The sequence below is a fragment of the Bufo bufo genome, chromosome 4 (assembly GCF_905171765.1).
Source record: "Bufo bufo chromosome 4, aBufBuf1.1, whole genome shotgun sequence".
NCBI lineage: Eukaryota > Metazoa > Chordata > Amphibia > Anura > Bufonidae > Bufo > Bufo bufo.
The window spans coordinates 225,499,976-225,517,066 of NC_053392.1; the positions used below are offsets into that span (position 1 = coordinate 225,499,976).

The window sequence follows — 17,091 nt, forward strand, 5'->3', positions numbered from 1 at the left end:
TAAATTTAGCCCCATGGCCGAGAAAATAAAACAGGTCATAGGAAAAAACTGGAATATCCTAGTGAGGGATGAATCACTAAAACAACTTAAAGAGACAAAACCAGTGATAGCGTTTAGAAGGTGTCCTACAATACGCGATCAAGTAGTAACCCGTCATTACAGAAAAAAAAACGCCTCACATGGCTGTCTGAACAGAGACCAAAAGGGAATAGGAGCTGCAGAAATTGTTCCTTCTGCAGCTTTAATTCCCAATTGCAAGTGATCTCTGTTGCAGGGATAGTACATAAAGTTTTTCCACTCATTACCTGCCGCAGCAAATTTGTGGTTCATATTATTTTATGTAGATGCGGACGCTTCTACATTGGAAAAACCATCCGCTGTCTATTTGAAAGATTCCGCGAACACCTAAATTCCCTAAAAACAGGGAAGGGGGTCCCACGGTTAATAGATCATGTGAACAGGGCACATAACGGAAATCCCAGCGTATTAACCTTTGCCGGTCTTGAAATAGTTAATCGCACTAAGAGAAACATAGAAACATAGAAACATAGAGAGGTGGTGATAGGCAGAGGGAGCTTCTGAGAAGAGAAACGAGGTGGATCCTACGCACAGACGCAATGGGTCCTCTGGGATTAAATGAAAAAATAGATATAAGTGTATTTCTGTAATGAAGCATTCTTGTATTAATTGTATTCACGTACTCATATTGTTTTTATTGGTTATGTATTTGCACATGCACTTTACACCATTGAAGGGGTCCCGCCTCCGATTAACAATCCCTGTCGTTCGTTATCAAACCTCAGGTGTTGACTAAGTAGCAATTACTGCGATGATGCGGCTTCCTGTGCACATTTATAGGTGCCGTGACCCCTGTCAATGGTGGAAAGCCAGAAGAAGCGCATACACGCGCGAAACGGCTGTTGCTTGATGCTGTGTTTGCACCCCATGCACCCCCCTCCTGCTTTGGATTAAAGTATACCTTTCTACAAATCGGTGAGTGCCGCTCGTTTTGTTTCTCTCCTTTGAAGATTATTTTGCATACGTACTGCTGCTACCACTGCAAGGCATCACTCCTTGGTATTCATTTCCAAAAGCACATAGGTTTGGTGTAGTGCCACTGATTTACCTTTTCTACAGTTACATATAACCTTACCCCTTTGACAAGAGGGAATGGTAACACCCATTTGGCAATTTACTGATAAGTGTAAAAAGGAATAATAGAGGAAAGATACAACATACAGTTATAAAAAAAAAAAAAAGATGCTCCAGAACTGTTATTACATGGGGACTCCAATTAGTTACAAAAGCAGACATATCAGGAGTTTTCACACATCCTCTTTAATAACTTTTAGCATCAAACTAGAATTTGCACTTCCTCACAGCAGTTTATTTCAAAAGTGTTTTAATTCAGTTCAATTGATAGGATTTTCATATTTACAGGCTCCGCCTAGCAGAGATCCGGTACGATGCTCCGATGCTCATCTCAGAGGGGCTGCCCGGGTGAAAAAGGGGATATGACTGGGTTCCGCTCTGAACTTGGACAACCCCTTTAACTACACCCATAGATGTAATATTTGGTTCATTATAATTAAGAATGCAAAACAGAGAACACAATTCTATTTTTCTCTGTCATTCACACCCTGATATTTTAATATTAATTAGAGGTTAACTGTGTCAAACCTTGGTCGAACTTGATGGACTTATGTCTTTTTTCAACCGTATTAACTATGTAACTATGTGTCAAGACAATAACTGGAAAAAGAGCTTAGCAGCAGGGATTATGCCCAATATAATTATAATGTGTGAAAGGATATTCTCATTTGACCTTTCTATCGCTCATAAGGGATTATGATAATTTAAATGCCTGTTTGAGATGCCGAGCCAATCCAATGCCCATGCCAAGTTAAGCATAACTCTGGTCCACATGCCTGCTTTCTCAAACAATGCCCTTATCATTCCAAACCACACCATTTTTCTGCGCAAATAAACCATCCTTTCCTGGATACACCCTTTTTGAGACTGCACCTTTTTATGAAAACCATGAGTGATACTATTTATAAATGCATAGCTGTAGGAGAAGAGGACGTAACAAGCCTGAATAACTGGTCCACATTACCTGCTCATGAAAAAGTCCCAAAGAACACAGGCTCTCTTTTCTAAATGGTGAATAACAAATAAAATATCTGCAGTGCGCCTTCTTTCCATGCATGAAAATAAAATGTTGTCTAAACTGTTGCATTAAAGCAAAACACGTTGCCATGCCTTACCATACTCTAATGTCCACAAATGCACCATCATAATCACAACCATGAATATTATGAAAATTTCACAGGGTTGCACATCGCTACCTCTTCAGATAATTTGTAAGTCATTTTTGGACAATATGCTTTATGTTAATGACTGGACTCTCTGTCTCTGTATTCTGTCAATAGGAAATCTTTGGCTATAGGATAAGTGTACTTTGGATTATCTTGTGTGTGGTTGGCTACTGTTTCTCAGCTGGGATTCTTCTGCTCCTGTTTTATTGGAAGCCTGAATGGAGCGTCTGGGCAAACTGTGTCCCTTCTTCTTTGGAGAAAGCCAATGTGATTTTACTGAGAACAACTGTAAGTATTTGCTTTTTCTTTCATATTTAAGAAACCGCTAAAAGGATCTGTCTGAGTATTTTATACTGGTACTTAGTGATGGACGAACATCGGCCGGGATGATTCGCGAACGCAAACGCGCATTCGCTATCAAATTTTGGCGAACAGCGTGTTCGCGGCGGGCCCCGTTCACTTTAATGGCAGGCGAACCTGAAAAACCTTCAGGTCATATTTGCAGCCAGCAAACGCTTACTAGAAGTACACAAATAGTCCCACAACATGGACAGTGATATAACAGAGGGGGATCATTGGCAAAAATTCCCACAAAAAATATGTATTTTAATCAGGGGCCATTTTTATGCGTCTTAAAGGGAAATTCTCAAAAATGTGCCCTTCTGGAGCCTAGAAAAAGAGTATTTCCTATCGGTTTGATGTATACAAATGTGCAGCACTCCATGTTTTTGTATCCTGCAAAGTCCATTAAAAAATTGCATACGTTAACATAATATTTTTTTCTACCATGGAATTGTATGGTGAAGGGACGCCACTGTACGGCATCAGTCTAAAGCATCTGTTAACGTATACATTTTTCGTATGCATTAAATGTATGGCAAAAATTGGATGTGAACCCAGCCCTAGTGTCAGAATAAGCACCAATACACAGCGGAGCAGCGTGGTGGAGAGGGGAGGCCAACATGTACTGACAGAGCGCTACCTGGTCCTGGTGGTCAGGGATGAGGACTTTGTTTCCCAAGGATCATTTTCTACTGGGAAATACAGGGCACAGTATAAAACACTAGAATCTATATAATATAAAGATAGTAGCCCTATCCCTGAATAATAATACAATTAGTTAGTAATTTATTATATAGAAATACGTCTATGTTAGGTGTATTTCTGACACAGATTGTGGTGCAAAGGTCCTTAGCATGCAATCTGCATATTTTTCCCGCTCATGCCAGATCTAGAAAAGGAAGGCGTGGGCAGGGAAAGCGATACAGTTATGGCCATCCAGTTATTGGATATCACCGCCGTACATTGACCGGATAATATCTCTGTACAGTGACTGGATAACACCACCATACCATGACTGGATAAAAGGGTATAAGAGTGCACAATACAGGAAATAACTAGGGGCACTGCACAGGGTGTGGTAATAGGGCACAATGCAGGGTATAAGGGGGCACAGTATGGGATTAGGGGCACAGTACGGGGTGGGGGGCATAGTCACATGACCCTTTGACATTAGAAGGTCCTTATGGTGAATGAGGTTCATACGCCACCATAATGAGAGGCAGAGGAGTGAGACAAGGGTGTGATTATGCGGCTAGAGATAAAAAATGTAACTGTCGGCCAGTACAGGCCCCAAAAATTATGCAATAGGGATTCATCTGAAAGCAAAGAACTTGGGATTCTGTGGCTGGAGGTACATTAGGCGATCACAAGATAACAGTGCAACTGTTGGCCAGTACAGGCCCCAAAAATTTGGCATTCACCTGACATAAAAGGCCTTTTATGCCGCTGTATATACATAAGGCAAGGACCATTCTTTGTTCTGGGTGGTGGCGGATATTGGTGGGCTGGCATGAGGAAATTCAATTACACGTCGTCATCAAAGGTGTTGAATTCTTCCGAGATCCATGCCTCATTCATTCTTAAAAATGTGAAGTAATCCACACTGTCGTGAGCTAGGCGAGTCAGTTTATAGGTCACGGTCCCCCCTGCTGCGCTGAACGTCCTTTCGGGCAGGACACTCGACGACGGGCAAGCCAAGAGTTCCATGTCAAATTGTGCCAGCTCTCTGGCAACAGGTCAGGCCTGCACACCCAGTAGTCAAGGGGTTCCCCCTTTCTTAGAGCATCCACATCGGCCGTTAACCCGATGTAGTCGGACACCTGTCGGTCTAGGCGTACCCTGAGGCTGGATCCAGAGGAAGGCTGTCGATGGGTTGGCTGCAAGAATGATCTCATATCCGAAGTGACTAACACATCTTCAAACCGCCCTCTTCTTGCAGGCACGGTAGGATTGGTACCCACACCTGTTCAGCTGTGGGTGGAAATTCCTCTGCCAGTGCCTGCAATAGCAGAATGCAGCATCTCTCGCAGCAAGGCCTAGAAATGCTGCATTCTGACAGCCCTCTGTGATGCTGGTAACATGTCCGCCATTTTGTGTTTGTACTGGGGGTCTAAGTACGTTGACACCCAGTACTGGTCCTTGCCCTTTATGCTTTTTATTACGGGGGTCCCTCTTCAAACACTGGAGCATGAAGGCCCCCATTTGCACTAAATTGGAAGCGGTGGAGCGTCCTGGCTCCTGCTCATCGCCCAGGAGAATGTCGTCCTCGGTCTCCTCGCCCCAGCCACGGACAACACCAGGGATCCCTGAAAAGTTTAAAGTCCCCCTAAAAGCCTGCTCTTCTTGCTCCTCCTCCCCCCAGCCACCATCCTCCTCTGACTCCTCTTCAGACTCCTGCTGACTTATCTCAGATGGAGTAGCCCCCCTGGGAATTCATTCAGCATTGCGACTTTCTCATCTTCCAGCTCCTGCTTCTTGACGGCTTGATCAATGACACGACACAATGCATGCTCCAGAAAAAAAGGCGTAAGGTACGATGTCACTGATGCCGCTCAGTTTGGTGATCTCATCAAATGGCTGCAGAAGTCTGCATGCGTCGCGCATGAGGAGCCACTGGCACGGTGAAAAGAAACCAAGCTCCCCAGAACCTGTCCTGCTGCAGAGTTCGTACAGGTAGTCATTAACGGGATGTTGCTGCTGGAGCAGCCTATCAAGCATATACAAGGTGGAGTTCCAAAGCGTCGGGCTGTCACAAATCAGACGTCTGACGGGCAGGTGGTGTCGCCGCTGAACGTCAGCAAGGCGAGCCATGGCCGTGTAAGGTCTTCTAAAATGGCCAGAGATTTTCCTGGCCTGCCGCAAGATGTCCTGGACCCTGGGGTATTTGGCAACAAATTGCTGCACGACTAAGTTCAGGACTGTGCCATGCATGGCACGTGTGTCATTTTGCCCTGTTTCAGCCTACAGATTGGCACCGTTGTCGCACACCACTTTACCAACTGTCAAATTGAGTGGGGTTAGCCGCTGATCGGCCTGTGACCGCAGAGCTAAAAGCAGTGCAAGACCGGTGTGGCTCTTGGCTTCCAGGCACAACAGCCACAGCACAGCATGGCAACGTCTCACCTGGCACGTCAAATAGGTTCTGGGGAGCTTGGGGGGTGCAGTGGAAGAGGCGGTAGCAGTGGAAAAGGAGGAGTCAGCCGAGGAGGAGACGGAGTATGGAGTAGGAGGAGGAGAAGAAGAGGCTGGCCTGCATGCAATCTATGGCGGTAACACCAAATCCACACGGGTGCCACGGGTTACATGCTTGATGGCCGTCAGAAGGTTCACCCAGTGGGCAGTAAATGTTATGTACCTTCCCTGCCCGTGTTTGCTAGACAACGTGTCTGTGGTCAGATGTATCTTGGCACTGACATTGTGTGCCAGAAATATATTAACTTGCTGCTGAATGTGGCCATATAGTTCAGGGATGCCCTTCTGGGAAAAATATTTCCTTCTGGGGACCTTCCATTGCGGTGTGTCAATGGCCACAAATTTTCTTAAGGCCTCCGAGTCCACTAATTTATATGGCAGTAGTTGGTGGGCTAGCAGTTCTGACAAGCCAGCGGTCAGCCGTTGGGCAAGAGTATTATCCGGCGTCATCATTTTTTTACGCTTGAACATTTGGGCCACGGAAGCCTACCTTGTGCCTGATGAACGCGATGACGGCACGGTGGAAGGTGGCGTGGAGGACAAATGGGAGGAGAGAGGAGAAGGAGAAGAGGCAGGATGTGGAGCGCTGGGAGTGTGGCTTTGTGGGTTCTGGCAGCGTTTTTCCCACTGGGCTCGGTGATGGGAGGCCAGGTGCCTTTTTAAGGCGGTCGTCCTATGGTGAGGGTTACCATGACTTATGCGTTGACAGCACAGGCTGCAGATGGCAACACTATTGTCAGCAGCTGACACGTTAATCTGGTTTTGTTATAGGGTTGGGGGTGTGTCCATGTGCTGAAAAGTCTCAATTGGCTGTCCTGTCCCACCTGATGGATGTGTCATGTGCCATATGTTCGCATGTTCGGCGGATCGTGAACGCGCAAAATTCGCCGCAAACCGACCGCCGGGTGAACCGCAAGGTCGTCACTAATCAGTATCTAATCAGTGGGGGTTCCACTCTCGCCACCTTCATCAATCAGCTGTTTAATGAGGCAGTGACACTCCAGGGAGCGCCACAGCCTCTTCCCAGGCCAGTGATGTCATGTTGATTGGCCTGATGGCCTAGGAGCACATCAGTCCTATTTAAGTGGCTGAGCTGCGAAACTAAGCGCAGCCGCTATTCAATGAATAGCACTGTGCTTGCTAAGCTGTGAGGAGGCCGTAGCACTCACTAGAGAGCCACAGCCTTTTCAAACAGTTGATCAGCCAGGGTGCTGTTTGTTGGACCTCCACTGATCACATAGTGATGACTTATCCTGAGCAAAACACTTAGAAACCCCTTTACAATAGATTTGGCACCTTTACATATGTCCAGTGATACAGCTCAATTTCTCTCTGTTGTGGTACGGAAAATGCTGGCATATCACTTATGATGCTGAATGTTGAATGACACAGAAAAACACTGCATATCAGGTTTTTCTGTCTGGCGCTATCGGTCTATGAATGCTGGATCAATTGTGTCTGGCTCTGCAAAAAACTATTTGCTGATTTGCGCAATCGGGAATATATTGGAGCACTCTATCTGCATATAAAGCTATTGTAATGTTCTGCCATGCCAACCATTTTCTCCAGTCTCAGGAAACTTCTAGCAGCTTGAAAAATGTAGCTATAGTGACCCACGCATGTATTTCAAGCGCATTACACGAATATTACATTGCAGATTTTTCGCGATCAAGAAAATAATCTTGAATTCGCGAATATATGACGAATATTCTACTGAATATTCGTGAAATATCGCAAATTCAAATATTGCCCCTGCCGCTCATCAATAGTCTTCAAGTCATGCTTGACTAGATCATTCCAAGACATTTGAATGTTTCCCTTTATACTTTTAAACTGTGAATTTCCCCAAATTGATTACAAAAACCACAATTGAAACAAATATAATGCATCTCTGTTAAATCATCATTAAAAATACAAATATAATTCATAAAGAGGCACCACAGGACAGATACAATGCCATATGCACCATTGCGGTACCACTTATCTCATATATATAAAAATGAGTTTCTGTCTGTCTGTCTGGACGTTCTTTATGCGCGACCAAACGACTGGACCAATCTTCACCAAATTTGGCACACAGGTACATCAAGTGTCCAGGAAGGTTTTAGACTCAGCTCCCTATGATGCACCGTTCCTGAGATATTCCTAAAAAATGAGCCCCCCCCAATACAAGCCTGTAAGTCTTTCTCTTCAAATCCCAACTGCTATAAACACAGTTTTACTCCAGGTTTCCATAACAACCCAGCCATTTTTCCTTACTGCTTAAAGTCGCGGGCACTGTGGAGGTCACTGTTAATAAAGGGACGGGCACTGTGGAGGTCACTGTTATTAAATGGGCGGTCACTGTGAAAGTCACTGTTAAAGGGGCGGTCACTGTGAAAGTCACTGTTAAAGGGGCGGTCACTGTGAAAGTCACTGTTAAAGGGGCGGTCATTGTGAAAGTCACTGTTAAATGGGCGGTCACTGTGAAAGTCACTGTTAAAGGGGCGGTCACTGTGAAAGTCACTGTTAAGGGGGCTGTCACTGTTAAAGGAGCGGTCACTGTGAAAGTCACTGTTAAAGGGGTGGTCACTGTGAAAGTCACTGTTAATGGGGCGGTCACTGTGAAAATCACTGTTAAAGGGGCAGTCACTGTGAAAGTCACTGTTAAAGGGGTGATCACTGTGAAAGTCACTGTTAAAGAGGCGGTTACTGTGAAAGTCACTGTTAAAGGGGTGGTAACTGTGAAAGTCACTGTTAAAGGGGTGGTCACTGTGAAAGTCACTGTTAAGGGGGCGGTCACTGTTAAAGGGGCGGTCACTGTGAAAGTCACTGTTAAAGGGGTGGTCACTGTGAAAGTCACTGTTAATGGGGTGGTCACTGTGAAAATCACTGTTAAAGGGGCGGTCACTGTGAAAGTCACTGTTAAAGGGGCGATCACTGTGAAAGTCACTGTTAAAGAGGCAGTTACTGTTAAAGTCACTGTTAAAGGGGTGGTAACTGTGAAAGTCACTGTTAAAGGGGTGGTCACTGTTAAAGTCACTGTTAAAGGGGCGGTCACTGTGAAGTCACTGTTAAAGGGGCGGGCACTGTGAAAGTCACTGTTAAAGGGGCGGGCACTGTGAAAGTCACTGTTAAAGGGGCGGTCACTGTGAAAGTCACTGTTAAAGGGGCGGTCACTGTGAAAGTCACTGTTAAAGAGGCAGTTACTGTTAAAGTCACTGTTAAAGGGGTGGTAACTGTGAAAGTCACTGTTAAAGGGGTGGTAACTGTGAAAGTCACTGTTAAAGGGGCGGTCACTGTGAAGTCACTGTTAAAGGGGCGGGCACTGTGAAAGTCACTGTTAAAGGGGCGGTCACTGTGAAAGTCACTGTTAAAGGGGTGATCACTGTGAAAGTCACTGTTAAAGAGGCAGTTACTGTTAAAGTCACTGTTAAAGGGGTGGTAACTGTGAAAGTCACTGTTAAAGGGGTGGTCACTGTTAAAGTCACTGTTAAAGGGGCGGTCACTGTGAAGTCACTGTTAAAGGGGCGGGCACTGTGAAAGTCACTGTTAAAGGGGCGGGCACTGTGAAAGTCACTGTTAAAGGGGCGGTCACTGTGAAAGTCACTGTTAAAGGGGCGGTCACTGTGAAAGTCACTGTTAAAGAGGCAGTTACTGTTAAAGTCACTGTTAAAGGGGTGGTAACTGTGAAAGTCACTGTTAAAGGGGTGGTAACTGTGAAAGTCACTGTTAAAGGGGCGGTCACTGTGAAGTCACTGTTAAAGGGGCGGGCACTGTGAAAGTCACTGTTAAAGGGGCGGGCACTGTGAAAGTCACTGTTAAAGGGGCGGTCACTGTGAAAGTCACTGTTAAAGGGGTGATCACTGTGAAAGTCACTGTTAAAGAGGCAGTTACTGTTAAAGTCACTGTTAAAGGGGTGGTAACTGTGAAAGTCACTGTTAAAGGGGTGGTCACTGTTAAAGTCACTGTTAAAGGGGCGGTCACTGTGAAGTCACTGTTAAAGGGGCGGGCACTGTGAAAGTCACTGTTAAAGGGGCGGGCACTGTGAAAGTCACTGTTAAAGGGGCAGGCACTGTGAAGGTCACTGTTAAAGGGGCGGCCACTGTGAAGGTCACTGTTAAAGGGGTGGTCAATGCTAAAGGGAAGTCACTGTTAAAGGGGTGGGCACTGTGGAGGTCACTGTTAAAGGGGCAGGCACTGTTAAAGGAGCGGGCACGGTGAAGGTCATTGTTAAAGGGACGGGCACTCTGGAGTTCAATGTTAAAGGGGCGGGCGCTCTGGAGGTCATTGTTAGAGGGGCGGGTACTGTAGAGGTCACTGTTATGGGGAAACTGTCGATATCTTTTTATGACACACGGAAACATAAAATGAAATAGATGAAATATACCCGTGCAAAGCCGGGTACTTCTGCTAGTCTCTTATATATATAAAAATGAGTTTCTGTCTGTCTGTCTAGACATCTGTCTGGACGTTCTTTATGCGTGACCAAACGACTGGACCAATCTTCACCAAATTTGGCACACATGTACATCAGGTGTCCGGGAAGGTTTTAGTCTCAGCTCTCTATGACATACCATTCCTGGGATATTCCCAAAAAATGACCCACATTAGCCAATACAAGCCTGCAAGTCTTTCTCTTCAAATCCCAACTGCTATAAACACAGTTTTACTCCAGGTTTCCATAACAACCCAGCCATTTTTCTTTACTGCTTAAAGGGACGGGCACTGTGGAGGTCACTGTTTTTAAAGGGGCGGGCAATGTGGAGGTCACTGTTATTAAAGCGACGTGCGCTATTAAGGTCCCTGTTAAAAGGGCGGACACTGTGAAAGTCACTGTTAAAAGGGCGGTTACTGTGAAAGTCACTTTAAAAGGGGTGGGCGCTATGAAGGTCCCTGTTAAAGGGGCGGTCACTGTGAAAGTCACTGTTAAAGGGGCGGTCACTGTGAAAGTCCCTGTAAAGGGTCAGTCACTGTGAAAGTCACTGTGAAAGTCACTGTTAAAAGGGCGGTCACTGTAAAAGTCACTGTTAAAGGGGCGGTCACTGTGAAAGTCACTGTTAAAGGGACAGTCACTGTGAAAGTCACTTTTAAAGGGGCGGGCACTGTGGAGGTCTCTGTTAAAGGGGCGGGCACTGTGGAGGTCTCTGTTAAAGGGGCGGGCACTGTGGAGGTCTCTGTTAAAGGGGCAGCCACTATGAAGGCCACTGTTAAAGGGGTGGTCAATGCTTAAGGGGCGATCACTGTTAAAGGGTCAGGCACTGTAAAGGTCACTGTTAAAGAGGCAGGCACTGTTAAAGGGGCGGGCACTGTGAAGGTCATTATTAAAAGGGTGGGCACTGTGGAGGTCGATGTTAAAGGGGCGGCCACTGTGGAGGTCACTGTTAAAGGGGTGGTCAATGCTAAAGGGAAGTCACTGTTAAAGGGGTGGGCACTGTGGAGGTCACTGTTAAAGGGGCAGGCACTGTTAAAGGAGCGGGCACGGTGAAGGTCATTGTTAAAGGGACGGGCACTCTGGAGTTCAATGTTAAAGGGGCGGGCGCTCTGGAGGTCATTGTTAGAGGGGCGGGTACTGTAGAGGTCACTGTTATGGGGAAACTGTCGATATCTTTTTTTGACACACGGAAACATAAAATGAAATAGATGAAATATACCCGTGCAAAGACGGGTACTTCTGCTAGTCTCTTATATATATAAAAATGAGTTTCTGTCTGTCTGTCTAGACATCTGTCTGGACGTTCTTTATGCGTGACCAAACGACTGGACCAATCTTCACCAAATTTGGCACACATGTACATCAGGTGGTCAATGCTAAAGGGGCGATCACTGTTAAAGGGTCAGGCACTGTAAAGGTCACTGTTAAAGAGGCAGGCACTGTTAAAGGGGCGGGCACTGTGAAGGTCATTATTAAAAGGGTGGGCACTGTGGAGGTCGATGTTAAAGGGGCGGCCACTGTGGAGGTCAATGTTAAAGGGGCGGGCACTGTGGAGGTCAATGTTAAAGGGGCAGGTACTGTAGAGGTCACTGTTATGGGAGAAACGGTTGATATCTTTTTACGACACTTAAACATAATTTAATTTAATAATACAGATGTAGCAGGGGTAACACACACAATCTTAACTCAAATTTCATAACTCATCGCGTTATCTTGAAACAAAAGCCATTGAAAAGCAATTGCTTAACGCATTTAGTTGCATTTAGTTTAGAATACATGTCTCATAAAGCATGTGTGTTAACCCTGCTACATCCGTAGATGAAATATACCTGTGCAAAGCCGGATCCTTCTGATAGTAATCAATAAATACATGCTACAATTGCTACAATTGCTTGTATATCATATTACAAAGCACCCTCATTTTTAACCTATAAGAACATAATACTAATGAAAGTCATAAAGCAAATTATTTGCACGTGAATAAATTGAAAACCAGAGAGATGTTGCTATGAAGACCCATACATGTTTTGCTTATTTGTTTTACAACTTTGAACAATTTTTATTAATTTTTTTCATCCCACTTTAATAAATTGCCTATTTTGTCAGGTCCTTTCAATGAGATCTAAATTAAAATCTATCTTAATTCCAGGTTAGAATGCAACAAAGGAGGAAAAACACAAGGGGGAGAGGGTTTGAATACTTTTGCAAGGCACTGTATATAGTAATGGGCACTATTGATAGCAACATCCTAATTAAGGCACTCAGATATTTTCACATTAAGTATGATTGGTAAAGGGGACTACTGTTGTGACTCCCTCTGACCAGAAGAATGGAGGTCCTGTTTACCTTGTTACTCCTGTGAACTCCCAGCATGCCTTAACCAGTGCAAGTACAGGTGGATATCCATTAATGAATAAGTTAACAAAAACTAATACTGGGCTTGACGCATCTCCATGCCAACTCCCAATTGTGCAACCTTATTAAAAAATTAAAGAATTGCATAAACACAAAGCACCTAAATTCTCCCTTGGTTTGGTGTGTGACTAATTTAACTTGTCGAAAGACCAAGAGTGATCAAGTTTGAATATTGCAGTTTAATTTAGAAACTCCATGCCACGTGTATATAAAAATTTACACAGATAATGTCATATAAAAAAGTTATGCTGCACATGCTTATTATTTGGGTGTTACAGAATTTGGTTATTAAATATAGAACAATTAGACAACTCAATATCTCACAAGCTTACATTTTAAAAACAGGATGAAAGGAAAAAATACACTCGAAAGAAGGTGCGTTGGATTACCCTGGACCAATTTAAAGACTCACTTTTATGTGACCCAAAATGCTCTATCATGTCTGATAAAGACTCCGTTGTGAACAGAGCCATAAGGAGGCCAGATGTCAAAGTAAGCCAATTTTATCTATTGTGCAGAAAAGCTAATCTTTTCCAAACATTTTCATGTAAAATGGTGCCGATTTTGGCGACTATTAAAGGGGCTTTCCAGGTTTTATATTTATATAATAGGCCATCAGATTAGTGGGGGTCAGATAGGGGCTACAGCCTTTTGAGAGCATACCAAGCGCAGTACCATATATTGTATAGGGGCTGTGCTTGGTATTGCAACTCACTCCAATTCAAATTCATGGAACCTGCAGAAATGCCATGTAACCAATTGTCATGACATTATAGGCTGTGAAAAAGGCTGTAGTGTTCACCTGCAGGGGTGCTGGTAGTCGGACCTCTACCAATCAGATTTTGATGACCTGGCCTAAGGATAGGTCATAAATATTTCATTCCCGGACAGCCCCTTTAACTTTAATTTAGAGACTATTGAGGATTAGGATAGAGGAAACCCCTGGTCATAATATTAACCCCTTCCTGCATAGTCATTCTTTGCCATGAAAATTAACTTAATCCGAAAAAAAACTTTCTACTGCATTTCATTGCTGTCATTAAAGGAGCTGCTGAGATCATTTCAGTAATCGTCTTGTTAACTCAGGTGAGAATGTTGACGAGCACAAAGCTGGAAATCATTATGTCAGGCTGATTGGGTTAAAATGGGAGACTTGACATGTTAAAAGGAGGGTGATGCTTGAAATCATTGTTCTTCCATTGTTAACCATGGTTACCTGCAAAGAAACACGTGCAGCCATCATTGCATTGCATAAAATGGGCTTCACAGGCAAGGATATTGTGGCTACTAAGATTGCACCTCAATCAACAATTTATAGGATCATTAAGAACTTCAAGGAAAGAGGTTCAATTCTTGTTAAGAAGGCTTCAGGGCGTCCAAGAAAGTCCAGCAAGCGCCAGGATCGTCTCCTAAAGAGGATTCAGCTGCGGGATCGGAGTGCCACCAGTGCAGAGCTTGCTCAGGAATTGCAGCAGGCAGGTGTGAGCACATCTGCACGCACAGTGAGGTGAAGACTTTTGGAAGATGGCCTGGTGTCAAGATGGCTAGCAAAGAAGCCACTTCTCTCCAAAAAAAACATCAGGGACAGATTGATCTTCTTCAGAAAGTATGGTGAATGGACTGCTGAGGACTGGGGCAAAGTCATATTCTCCGATGAAGCCTCTTTCCGATTGTTTGGGGCATCTGGAAAAAGGCTTGTCCGGAGAAGAAAAGGTGAGCGCTACCATCAGTCCTGGGTCATGCCAACAGTAAAGCATCCTGAGACCATTCATGTGTGGGGTTGCTTCTCATCCAAGGGAGTGGGCTCACTCACAATTTTGCCCAAAAACACAGCCATGAATAAAGAATGGTACCAAAACACCCTCCAACAGCAACTTCTTCCAACAATTCAACAACAGTTTGGTGAAGAACATCGCATTTTCCAGCACGATGGAGCACCGTGCCATAAGGCAAAAGTGATAACTAAGTGGCTCGGGGACCAAAACATTGACATTTTGGGTCCATGGCCTGGAAACTCCCCAGATCTTAATCCCATTGAGAACTTGTGGTCAATCCTCAAGAGGCGGGTGGACAAACAAAAACCCACTAATTCTGACAAACTCCAAGAAGTGATTATGAAAGAATGGGTTGCTATCAGTCAGGAATTGGCCCAGAAGTTGATTGAGAGCATGCCCAGTCGAATTGCAGAGGTCCTGAAAAAGAAGGGCCAACACTGCAAATACTGACTCTGCATAAATGTCATGTAATTGTCGATAAAAGCCTTTGAAACGTATGAAGTGCGTGTAATTATATTTCACTACATCACAGAAACAACTGAAACAAAGATCTAAAAGCAGTTTAGCAGCAAACTTTGTGAAAACTAGTATTTGTGTCATTCTCAAAACTTTTGGCCACGACTGTATATACAAATGAAAAAAAGGCAGCACAGCCTGAAGCCAGATATGGGTACACAGCCTGCTGGGAAAAGCCAATCCCACAAATAGGCCACGACTGTATATATATATATATATATATATATATATATATGTAGGAAAAAGGCAGCACTCCAAAAAATAAAATTAAGAACACTCTTTATTCATCTCAGTGGCAATGGTGACATTTCGGCTCTGCACTAGAGCCTTTCTCAGGCTTGAGAAAGGCTCTAGTGCAGAGCCGAAACGTCACCATTGCCACTGAGGTGAATAAAGAGTGTTCTTAATTTAATTTTTTGGAGTGCTGCCTTTTTCCTACCTATAAGGCCTCATGCACATGGCCGTGTTCCGCGGCCGAGAGCGGTCCGTGGTAACCCGGCCGGGATTCCTGCTGACAGCAGGAGCGCACAGCGTCATTGGTTGCTATGACGCCGTGCGCTTCATGCCGCCGCTGCTGTACAGTGATACACTCATATGATCTATACGATCTATATGATCAGGCTTGAGAAAAGCTCTAGTGCAGAGCCGAAATGTCACCATTGCCACTGAGATGAATAAAGAGTGTTCTTAATTTTATTTTTTGGAGTGCTGCCTTTTTCCTACATATATATATATATATATATATATATATATATATATATATATATATATATATATACAGTCGTGGCCAAAAGTTTTGAGAATGACACAAATATTAGTTTTCACAAAGTTTGCTGCTAAACTGCTTTTAGATCTTTGTTTCAGTTGTTTCTGTGATGTAGTGAAATATAATTACACGCACTTCATACGTTTTAAAGTCTTTTATCGACAATTACATGACATTTATGCAAAGAGTCAGTATTTGCAGTGTTGGTCCTTCTTTTTCAGGACCTCTGCAATTCGACTGGGCATGCTCTCAATCAAATTCCTGACTGATAGCAACCCATTCTTTCATAATCACTTCTTGGAGTTTGTCAGAATTAGTGAGTTTTTGTTTGTCCACCCGCCTCTTGAGGATTAACCACAAGTTCTCAATGGGATTAAGATCTGGGGAGTTTCCAGGCCATGGACCCAAAATGCCAACGTTTTGGTCCCCGAGCCACTTAGTTATCACTTTTGCCTTATGGCACGGTGCTCCATCGTGCTGGAAAATGCATTGTTCTTCACGAAACTGTTATTGGATTGTTGGAAGAAGTTGCTGTTGGAGGGTGTTTTGGTACCATTCTTTATTAATGGCTGTGTTTTTGGGCAAAATTGTGAGTGAGCCCACTCCCTTGGATGAGAAGCAACCCCACACATGAATGGTCTCAGGATGCTTTACTGTTGGCATGACACAGGACTGATGGTAGCGCTCACCTTTTCTTCTCCAGACAAGCCTTTTTCCAGATGCCCCAAACAATCGGAAAGAGGCTTCATCGGAGAATATGACTTTGCCCCAGTCCTCAGCAGTCCATTCACCATACTTTCTGCAGAAGATCAATCTGTCCCTGATGGTTTTTTTTTTTAGAGAAGTGGCTTCTTTTCTGCCCTTCTTGACACCAGGCCATCTTCCAAAAGTCTTCGCCTCACTGTGCGTGCAGATGCGCTCACACCTGCCTGCTGCAATTCCTGAGCAAGCTCTGCACTGGTGGCACTCTTTAGGAGACGATCCTGGTGCTTGCTGGACTTTCTTGGATGCCCTGAAGCCTTCTTAACAAGAATTGAACCTCTTTCCTTGAAGTTCTTGATGATCCTATAAATTGTTGATTGAGGTGCAATCTTAGTAGCCACAATATCCTTGCCCCTGAAGCCATTTTTATGCAACGCAATGATGGCTGCACGCGTTTCTTTGCAGGTCACCATGGTTAACAATGGAAGAACAATGATTTCAAGCATCACCCTCCTTTTAACATGTCAAGTCTGCCATTTTAACCCAATCAGCCTGACATAATGATCTCCAGCCTTGTGCTCGTCAACATTCTTACCTGAGTTAACAAGACGATTACTGAAATGATCTCAGCAGGTACTTTAATGATAGCAA

General features: G+C 44.2%; 1 protein-coding gene across 1 annotated transcript in view; it reads left to right on the forward strand.

Moving 5' to 3' along the window:
• LOC120997962 (probable cation-transporting ATPase 13A4) overlaps positions 1–17,091 on the forward strand; it is a 189,958-nt gene that overhangs the window by 28,257 nt on the left and 144,610 nt on the right. Inside the window, exons 2-3 of the mRNA XM_040428344.1 lie at positions 2,433–2,606; positions 13,027–13,173. Coding sequence (XP_040284278.1) covers positions 2,433–2,606; positions 13,027–13,173 — 321 coding nt within the window. The remainder of the gene's footprint in view (positions 1–2,432; positions 2,607–13,026; positions 13,174–17,091) is intronic.